Raw genomic sequence first — 10612 nt, forward strand, 5'->3', positions numbered from 1 at the left:
GGAATCAAACCCAGTTCTCCCAGATAAGAGTCCGTGCACTTAACCACTACACCAAACTGGCTCCACCACTTAACCAGATACCACAATGAATTGGGGGGGGGGGGGAGATTCAATCCCCAGTAACTCCACAGGGCAGTTATTTTGCTACTTGGGATCTCTTTTATTGTTAGGGCAGTTTTACTTCCATTAGAAGCATAACTGATTTTGTCGTATTCAGGGGTCATTTTGTAGAAAAACAGGTGGTGGAGCTCATCCAGGGATTGTTATGCAGCTGCACATACTATTCAATGGACAAGGAGGCGGAACTCTCAGGAGGAGGAGGTAGAACTCTCAGAAAGGTTCAGGAGCTGTGTTCCTGTGAGCTCCCGCTGAATCTGAGGCCTGGTCGTATTATTAGACACATTTCAGTCCCCTAGGAGTCAGGTACCACCATCACCACCACCCCTGGTGCAGGGCAACTTTTTAACAGGGTAATTTTGTATGGAGTTGGGGAAGCAACACAGCTCTTGTTATGTTCTCTAATTTCATCCCCACCTATTTAAGGTTATGCCCTGGTATATTCTACTTTTCCCACCCACATTCCAGACAGAATGTTTTTCAGCCACTATTCAGCCTAGCATTATATTGCACCAAATTCCATACTTATAAGAGCAAGGTTGAAAGTGTGACTTTCGAATACCTCAGTGATTTTTCACTGTGCCATAACCCCTGCAAAGATGGTCTACAAGTCTTCGGGGAGGCAAGGACTCAGGATTTTAAGAAGCTTCTGCTCACCCCTATACTGAGAATAAAACTCAGGACTTCACATAGGGCCTTTAAAAAGATGGCATATAATAACCCCAAAGCAACTCCAACATTAGGAATCAGCTGATGGCCCTTCAGGCCAAGAGTCTCACTGAATATATACCTGAGATCTGTGTATTTTTATATATGGTAAATATACCTATAATAAACAAAGCTGACTGGTTTAGAGTGCTGTTTTTATGTCCTAGTTTTTACTTGTTACACAATTGCCTCTCCCCTCAGAGTCTCTTCCTGGCTGAGCCATCTCTTCAAGCTGTCTGTTTGGCCACAACACGACTGTTCTTTTCCACTGGCAACACCATGTTATAATGCACCTTCCTAAGGTGATATACAAGTCTCCCTGTGCCATTTAGTTTCATAAGAAATCTACAACCATTCTTTCAAACTGGGCATCTTGCTGTTAATTTCATAAGGAGAGTACTATTCTGAGCGGAAATTTTATTTACTTCGTTTATACCCCCCCCCCCCTTTTCTCCCCAAAGTACTTTACAATGCTCTCCCCTTCTCCACTTTATCCTCTCAACAATCCTGTGAGAAAGGGGGCTCAGTATGACAGGTCTAACGTCACCCAGCTAGCTTCCATGGCACAGCGAGGATTCACACTTTCCAGATCTCAATTGCTGCACTCTTGCACCACGCTAGCTCTCACACTGGAAGTTGCATCACTGTGTTTTTTCTTGTCAAAGTGTGCATTATCTGCAGGCTGGAGTTTTTGTAAGCTGCTTTGAGTCATTTAGATGGAAAAGGGAATGTATAAATATTTTCATAAATAATGATCATAAATAATTTATGAAATATTTTCATAAATAATGTGTTCTTAAGGGGAAAGTCAGTTAAAGATAAGGCCCACTTATCAACACTTGTTACTGTATTCTACCTTTCATGGAGGAGGTAGGGAGAGACAAAAGATTTCAAATGCCCTTACCAAAAGTATGTTTTACAAAGTTATACTGAACACATGAAGGTACACTATATTGAATCAGACCAATGGTCTACCAAGGTCAGTATTGTCTACTAGACTGGCAGTAGCTCCCAGAGTCTCAAGAAGAGGTCTTCCTTGTATATCAAAAAGATAAAGGTAGACCCCTGTACAAGCACCAGTTGTTTCCAACTCTGGGGTGACATCACATCACGACATTTTCATGGCAGACTTTTTACAAGGTGGTTTGCCACTGCCTTCCCCAGTCATCTACACTTTCCCCCCAGCAAGCTGGGTACTCATTTTACCGACCTCTGAAGGATGGAAGGCTGAGTCAACCTTGAGCCAGCTACTTGAACTCAGCTTCCGCAGGGATCTAACTCAGGTCGTGAGCAGAGTTTGACTGCAGTACTGCAGCTTTACCATTCTGCACCACAGGGCTCTCTCCTTTTCTGTCACTTGACCCCATCTAATGCTCCTCAGCACTAGTGCTAATCTTCCCAATATTTATTATTTCAGCATGTATCATCTACATGTTATTCATTTTTTCATTTATTTGAATATTTATACCCTAGTTTCCTCTTGGATCATGGACATTTAATACACAATGGAAGGAAACTGAAGCACGTCTGTCAATACAAACAGACAGGATTATTACAGCCACAATGAAAGTTCTCAGTACTTTGCTTCTATTATTTTTGGAAGGCCAAACTGTCTTTAAATCAAGGCAGTGCGTGGAGAAAGAGAAAGGGAGGAGAGCTTCAATAATTCTTTTAAGCTATCCTACATTGGTCCAACAGCATACTGGACTAAATCTAAAGGCAACAACAGAATCTATTACAGTCCATGAACATGACAGCTACATGTTTATTAAAAAACCAAAGTGAAAATACAGAAGTCTCTGGCAAACTTAAAGCAAAAGGAGCTGATATTTAGAAGACATGTATGCAACATTTCAGAAATGCTGTATCAGCCAGTAAAAAATCTTTCCAGTGCTGCGGAAAGAAGCTGGTTTATCCAAACATCAGATGGATAACTTGCTGAATAACTTGCGAAGCTAGGCTTTGCATATAATGTGGGAGAGAGGAGGTTGAATACATTCATCCATAGACGAATATATGAGTAGCCATCAACGATGGGGGAGTGCATGATGGAGAATGAAAAGTTGTGCTCCGGAGCACTAAGCAAGATGAGAAATTGCAGCCTTGCCACATTTCTATTCCGTTCAGTTGTGGCAATGTTCCATTCTCACAGCAATAGGCTCTGCAGTTACACACTGTTCTCATGAGGCCATGGATGGAAATGCTTTGTAATAGGCATAAAAATAGAATTAAAATAAATGCTATATTCCTATTTCTGACTTTTAAGAGACTATTTCACTCGGTGAATCACAAAGGCAAAACAAAGAAGAATGTTTTTAAAATCTTAACAATAATAAATTGACATGAACACAAGTATTTTAAAAGACCATGTCTGATGTACCTTTTCCATCATTTTAAGTCCCATTTCACAAGAATCAATGCATCTCATTTGTTTTATCTACAAATCTACCACAGTTAGAGCTACTCAGAATTTATTACACCAAAGAGAAGAAATTCATATCCCCAAGAATACATGATTTCTACTTGAGGAGCTGGAGTGATCCATCTTTGCTTCTTCTGTCAAACACAGGAGGCAAGATCTTCTCTGTTCATGATAGTGCCAGGTGCAGCAAGAAATCTAAAGCCTTTTTTTAAAATATGGAGAAACTGAAGGCTTGCAGGACCTCAAGACCCAAAATGTACTCAAATGCCATTTATTTAATGCACTAAACAACTTTATAAAATAGCATTCCTTCCTCCTTCCCATTTGAGGAAGCCTTCCCTTAGCTACATACAGAATTCTACTGGTATTCTAATATCAGACTTGAAAGAAGGTGAGAGTTTAATCCCCAACGAAAGTCAGGAAGAAAGATTACTGCAGTCTTTCTCGTGACAGAGCTGTAAACACCTGTAAATGTTTCTTCCATCCATTAAATTGACAGGGCAATCCTAAGAATACTTTTCTGGGAGCAAGCCCCCCCAAATAGACTCAAGTAGACCCGTTTAGGATTGCTCATAGTCCGTTACCTTTGCTTTAATAGCCCAACCAATATTTTTTAATGTGTTCTGTAGAATACTTTATTTTATTAATCCCATGTGGTGGACTTTACAACACTGGATTTAGACCAGGGAAATCAGGTTTCAGATTCCAATGCATCCCAACCTACTTCATAGGATATGAAGGATACATATATTACAACAAGTTCCTTGAAAGGAGGGGATAATAAATGTCAGGGTAGGTAAACTTATTTGTTCTACTTTGGAGGGTGTGTGTGCTGATTTCTGATGCAAGGCTGCTTTCTGTTGAGATCTGTGCCCCACTCTGGTGCAGGTGAAATCATATCCATGCAGAGTTATTTGCTGCTATGATTTCTCAGCTGTGATTTTTAATTACCTAATCAAATTTTAATGCTGCTTATTTACTGCCTGTAATATAGGCATGCACATACACGTTCATTTAAGAAGCACATTGCAAGCTCTGGTTCTTCACCAGGTTTTTTTAAAATGTTCCTTAGCAGAGATTTCAGCAAACCTTAAGCAAGACAACTATTTCCTAGTGGAATTTTTAAGATGAACTTTAACTGGCTATCAAATCTAAGTTATTGGCTCCCACAAACATGTGCAAAGAACTGAAGAAAGGTCAGTTCTATAGCAGCAATGCCATTTTTATATCACAGTTTCAACACAACTGAGAGAAGACAACAACAAAAAGTTCCATTTAGATAATGATTCACAATTTTTGTGAATTTGGGGGAAATGTGCATGCTCATACCTTGAATAAAACTCTGTTGATCTTAGAGGTGCCACTGGACTCTAACTTTATTCTATTGCTTCAGAGCAACACAGCTACCCACCTGGATCCACATATATTTGTTTATGAGGAATAGGGGAGTTAAGCATATAAGATGCTTTATGTCAAGGTTATTTTGCATCAACAGCCATAAGAACATGTAAGGATATGTTCTTAAGACAGCTCAGTTTCCTGATCTATTTGCAAAATCAAATCTAGCGGGTGTCAGCAGCTCAGACCTAAGTTATTATTCATATTAGGCTTCCAAAGACAACTGATAAAATATCAGCAAGTATAGTTTTTAATGAAGCAACCAGAATATTAGATTCCAATTTTATTTTCTTGGAGAGCCAAACTTCCATGGTCAGTGGAAAACTAAATACTTAAGTCCCATTACTTAAGTCATTTACTGACCATTACTTAATCTTTACTAAAAGCAGTGGGCTGAATCCAGCAAATGACTAGCAGAGCAAAGCTTATGAAATATGTCTTTCCCATCTCCCACTTTTTCTGTAGCCCAATAACCCCCTAGAATTAAGAGGTCAGAGAACTGGGGTGCTGCAGTGAGGAAACAAAATTCAACAAACATTGTTCTTTTACCACACTAACAGAAGTACTCTTTCAGCAAAACAGAGTTGACACGGCCCACTATGTAGCATCCCACTCATGGTTTTGGTTTTCCTCTTGTATCCACATCTGGCTAAGAGAACAGACACTTCATAGACAGTCTACCACAGCAAGAAACCACCTATTTAAATATTGCTCCTTAAAACAAGAATCTTTTGCAGCATAACTCTGGTATTTTACTGACACTCTCAAGTTCTTCTCATTCTATCCCTTCTCTGCTGTTTTATGGCTCTTGTTAACTGCTTCACAGCCTCATGAACAACGGCTCAAATGCCAGAAATAGCTGTTCAGTCTCAACAGTTTAATATTATTTCCAGTTTTAATAGTAAAACAACAGCTCCATAGGAAAGTCACCATCTAACAACAAGAGTTCTTCAGAAATGACCGCTATATTAACACAGTATACGTATATACAGCTGGCTATCAAGTTGGTTTTATCAGTTCAAGGTATAGCCAAACATGGTCAGTTCCCTACTTATTTACATCATTTATGTTTCACCTTTCTCCCCAACAGGGACCCAAAGCAGCTTACATTTTTCCACTCTTCTCCATTTTAGCCCCACAACAACCCTATAAGGTAGACTAGGCTGAGAGTGTGTGATTGGCCCAAGGTCACTCAGCAAGCTTCCATGGCAGAGTGGGATTACTATCTCCCAGATAGTAATCCACTAATCACTATACCACACTGGCCCTTTCTGGAAAATAGTTGGAACAACACTCAATTTAGTATAGTGGTTCAGAGACAAAATTTCCTTTATTATCCCCTTAGATATAGAACATTAGGGGACACTTCTTCTGTATCCTTCCCTACTCCTCAAAAATCCAAGGTAGACTTCCACTTTAAATCCTTTCAAGCTGTACAGGAACTGAGACAAGTCCTGTATATAATTCATACTGTTGACTTTCTATAGCATTAAGTTCTGTCGCCCTACATTTATACTCTAGTCACACTAAGTTAGGACAATAAGCATTGAGTTTAAACAATCAAATTTAATAGTTACACTTCTACAATCTATACTGAATTGCCCTCATAGAAATGAAACCTCGGACAATCATTGGCTGAACTAATGTGATGTTCAGAGTGTGCAATTTATCAATGAAATAAATTCACAGTCCAGCTTTTACAACAGAAGGTTGTCAATTTGGGGAGTGCCTAATCCTTATGCAGGGACAGATCAAGGACTGGAAGAGGTGGAGAGACAAGAGAAACTAAGAGAACCCAGAGGCTGAGGGAGAATACAAAGCACAACCTGGAAGGTTTTTAAAAAGTTTTTAAAACAGTGTCACCTTCATATGGTTTGCCAATCAACTGAAAGGTTCACTAAAATGGGCAAGAGGCTTCTAGTATGAGCCTTAACTTAGCTGGAGTACATACACCGCTGAAATTGATTAATACAGTCCTAGTCAAGGGCAGGAACGCCATTCTACTTTTCCCCACCAGAAGATACCAATTAATGTATCCTTTTTTGCAGTCATCCAGCAATCACAAGCCAGACTTCTGAAGAACTAGGTTTGTAATGCAAGCTGAGCATGCTCACACTGCAGACCCTTCATATAACGAGCTAGGAGAAGTTAAACTATTTAAATGCAGCCATAAAAAGATGTAAACATTCCAACACCGAACAGGAAACAAAACACATGGTGACATCAGGCACTTCACATTTGGAGATGGAGGCCTCCGACACAGAAAGGGAGGTGCAGAGCTTAGAATACTTGCCAAGTCAACTTCCTGTCGTCTCATTCATTTATAGAATTCCTTCAATTCCTGCTTTAAACCGCCCTTTTAAAGCCAACAATCTCTCTAAACCCAATCTGCAGGCATTGCTTCCCACCCCTTTTCAAAGCTCTTCTGGCAAGTTACAATTTACACTGCGATTCACCGTTATCTTAGGCAGGATGAAGCCTCGGTAATGGGCCCCAGCCCTTATAGCTTGTTAGTACTACCAAAGACTTTTGCCAGAGGGGCAGAAATAACAAAAAAAGGAAGGCAAGCAAGAGATCTGCAAGTTTCAGACCAAATCTGTCCACTCCTGCCTAAACAATTCTCAGTCTGTAGTTCAATCTGCAGGGTTTGAGAGGTTCCCAAAACCTAGGGAGCTTTAGAGGCTGCTGACCGTTGAAAACATCTCTAAGGGCAAAGCTGTGAGCAGTAGCCACCCAATCCCTGCAATTATGTTCTGAACGTGTCCTTCACTGCACCCCGTATTTCTTACAGTGTGGTAATGCAGCCAGAGAGCTCAAAGCCTGCCTCTCCACTCCACACACATACAAAAAAGAGGAGGAGGAGAGTCAGTCATTCATTCAAGGGGCCAGTGACTCTGCACAAATACCCGCAAAGGCAGCAATCCAAAGTCGGAAGCCCTTGGTAAAGCGCAAAAAGAAGAGGGAGAAAAGACACCCAATTCCTGGATCAGGCGCAGCAAGAGTTAGATCTTTCCCCCCACACACATAGAAATAAAGAGTTTATCCGAAATAATCAACTGTGCGCATTTCGGGGGTGATGGAAACTAACATAAGGCGGGGGATGCAGAGGGGGGACAGAACCCCCCCCCCTCAGTGTTCAATGAGAAACCAAATTTTATTCCTTCATCCTTGAGGAAAGGAAACAGAAGAAAAGCTGGAGAGAAAAACCTCCATCCCACACACAAAATATATAGAGGGGAATCCTCCCCAACACATATACAGAAAAAGGAGCTTCTCTCTCTCAACCTTTCCCCAATTTAACCCCCACCTCCCTTCCCCCACTGTCCTCATATTGCCCGTGTGTGGGAAGGGGGATTTGGGGTCTTACGCCTCAATACGCACCACACACGTTCCCTTCCTCAAATGGGGGAAGCCAACCCCTCCCCACGGTAGGCCGCAGCCGCTTTCCCCAATCCATTCACCACTCCACGATGAAATGAGGTGGAGGGGAGATATTACAAAGGGGGCGCCCCCACCCCACCGCACCCCCAGCTTTTCGCCAGAAACCCCCTCCCACAGCCCCTCCCCTCCCCCCCCCCAGCAGCTGCTCACCTGAAAATGCTCCTGGAATCTTATAGGGAGTATCTGAGCCATGGCTGAGACCCAGGAGCCCTCTTCTTGGGCGAGGGGCACAAAGAGAGGAATAAGGGGACAAGGGTGGGTGTCAAAGATAGGGGGGAGCGCTGAGGGGCTGGCAGCAGAAAGGGAGCCGCCGCTGTGCCCCCCTCACACGAGCGCGCAAGGGGAGGGGGTGGTGGTTGGCAAGCAGAGTCGGGACTGCGCAAGCGCGAAGGTTCCCCCCTCCCTCTCTCAGGGCTTCTGCTCCATCGGCGCCGGCTCCCTTTTCTGTCTCATCTCCCGGACCCCATCACTCTACGGTGGAGATCACTCCGCCCCTCAGACGGGGATAAAAAAAAAAAAAAGGAGGCAGGGTCTTCTAAGAAATACTCCCTGGCCAAGTCATTTTTTTTTTTAAATGTTAAAACTCTATTCTTCAGATATTTCCCACGCACAGATGCACTCTTTGTTTCTTTCGCAAGGAGATTTGATAGAGAGACGGCTGGCTGGGACAGCATCTCTCCCGGTTTGTTCCCCCTCGAGCTACTGCTGAGGAAGATTGAAAAACACTTGTGTGTTCGTCCGCTGCGGGAGCGGGTATCTGGTCCTGCCACACGGGGTCATGTGACTTTTGAGCGCGGACCCCCCCCCCCCCCTTTCCCCTCAAAGTTCTCATCCTTCGCTCCACGGCTGGAGGTCTCGTAAACTGGGGAGGTGGTTTTGGCTTGTTACGCTTTCTGACAGATGAAATAAGTATTTGCAACGCTGATGTTATAATACTTTTCTCCAGTGTGCGCTTCCCTTCAATAACACAATGTACTTTAAGCTTCTTGGGTCAGAAGCTGCCAACAAGCCTGGAGAAAAATATGTCCTTATAAAACAGCTTTAATGGCTGGTGACGCTTTTCTCAGCGTGGAGATAAACAACATCACCTGGTAAGGAGCATTCCATCAAGCCTCTTTGGGGCCGAGACGGTTTTTTTCTTCAGGCAGTTGGCAACCTTATCAGAGACCCGCCTTTTTATTAGTTGGTGCTTTTTAAAAACATCAGTAGCTCTGTCGCACATTGAAAATGTTCTGTGAAGTGTAAGAAGTCAAGTTGTGGAAGAATGAAGCATGTTGCTCTGTCATAGAGCATGCAAAGATGTGCAGACTGCCGGGGTTGTGTGAAGAGTGGGGACACCTGGGTTCAAATTGCCTCTCAGCATATGAGACCTGTCATTCATTCTCAGCTCATCCTCCTTCACAGGGTTGTTGTGAGGACCGAGTGAAAGAGAAGGCATACTCCACATATGCTGTCCTGAAAGCCTTGGAGGAAGAATAGTATAAAAATGCATCAGAATTCAGAAACAAAACAGTCTTGTAGCACCTTAACAGCTACAATCTGATATGTGCTTACTTGGGAGTAAATGTCATTATGATCTGTAGGACTTACTTATGAGCAGATATGCACTGTGTCAGATTTTGGTAGTGGCTGTTCCTCAGGACACATCTGACTGAACATAGATTCAGGTGGGTAGCTGTGTTGCTCTGAAGCAGCAGAACAAAGCTTGAGTCCAGTGGCACCTAAGATGAACCAAGTTTTATTAAAAGTAAAACCTTTTGTGTGCACAAACACTTCTTCATACCTCTTTGTTGGTCTTAAAAGTGCTGCTGAACTCAAACTTTGATCTGACTGAACTGTAAGCCCTCCACAGTCTTAGGCAGGAAAAAGGTCCTTTCCCAAAACCACTGCCATGAGATCTTTTTTACTGGGAATGAATCTAGGACCTTCTGCTCTACCACATAGCATCTCCTTGCACCAACGGGTTCATGTTTAATGTAAACAGCAGACTCCGTGGAAGTCGATGCCGCAGTCAATCTGTTGCTCTTTATGGTGCCACAAGTCTCTGTTGTTTTTTGCTGCAGTGACAGATTAATTTGGCCACCACCCCCTCACATCTTTAGAGCACAGAGCTCCTTTCACTGTGTAGTCGTGCTGATCTGGGGAAATCAAAATGTATTGTATTAGCATTGGCCTGTGTTAACTTATTTGTGCTAGGTGATCTCAGGTATGCACGCCCAAAGCAAACACATGCAGCTGCCTTGTAATAAATCCTGCCAGTGGTCTAGCTAACCCAGCAGTGCCTAATCTTGACTGGCAATGGCTCTCAAGGTTTTCCTTAAGCAGAGATTTTTTGTAGCTCTGCTACCTCAGATGTCGGAGATTGAACCAGGAACCTTTTGCATGCAAAGTGCATATCTGCACATTCCAGGTGTATATATGCCTTCTTCCTTAACCACACTGACAAGGAGGGGAACAGCAGTGCTTCAAAACCAGTAAGGCTGCATACCTATGGACGCTTACCTGGCAGTAAATTCCATTAAACTT

At 42.7% G+C, this 10612-nt stretch overlaps 1 protein-coding gene across 6 annotated transcripts in view; it reads right to left on the reverse strand.

Moving 5' to 3' along the window:
* Positions 1 to 8607, reverse strand: part of CLTCL1 (clathrin heavy chain like 1) — a 67741-nt gene extending 59134 nt beyond the window's left edge. For 5 of the 6 annotated variants that reach the window (XM_060249959.1, XM_060249955.1, XM_060249958.1 and 2 more), the window contains exon 1: positions 8237 to 8500. In XM_060249959.1, the coding sequence (XP_060105942.1) occupies positions 8237 to 8278 (42 nt within the window). In that variant the 5' untranslated portion in view covers positions 8279 to 8500. Of the gene's footprint in view, positions 1 to 8236 lie in introns of all 6 variants that reach the window. The other variant, XM_060249954.1, reaches the window with a different exon arrangement.
* Between the last annotated feature and the right edge of the window lie 2005 nt (positions 8608 to 10612).

The sequence above is a fragment of the Heteronotia binoei genome, chromosome 11 (assembly GCF_032191835.1).
Source record: "Heteronotia binoei isolate CCM8104 ecotype False Entrance Well chromosome 11, APGP_CSIRO_Hbin_v1, whole genome shotgun sequence".
In the NCBI taxonomy this organism is placed as follows: Eukaryota; Metazoa; Chordata; class Lepidosauria; order Squamata; family Gekkonidae; genus Heteronotia; species Heteronotia binoei.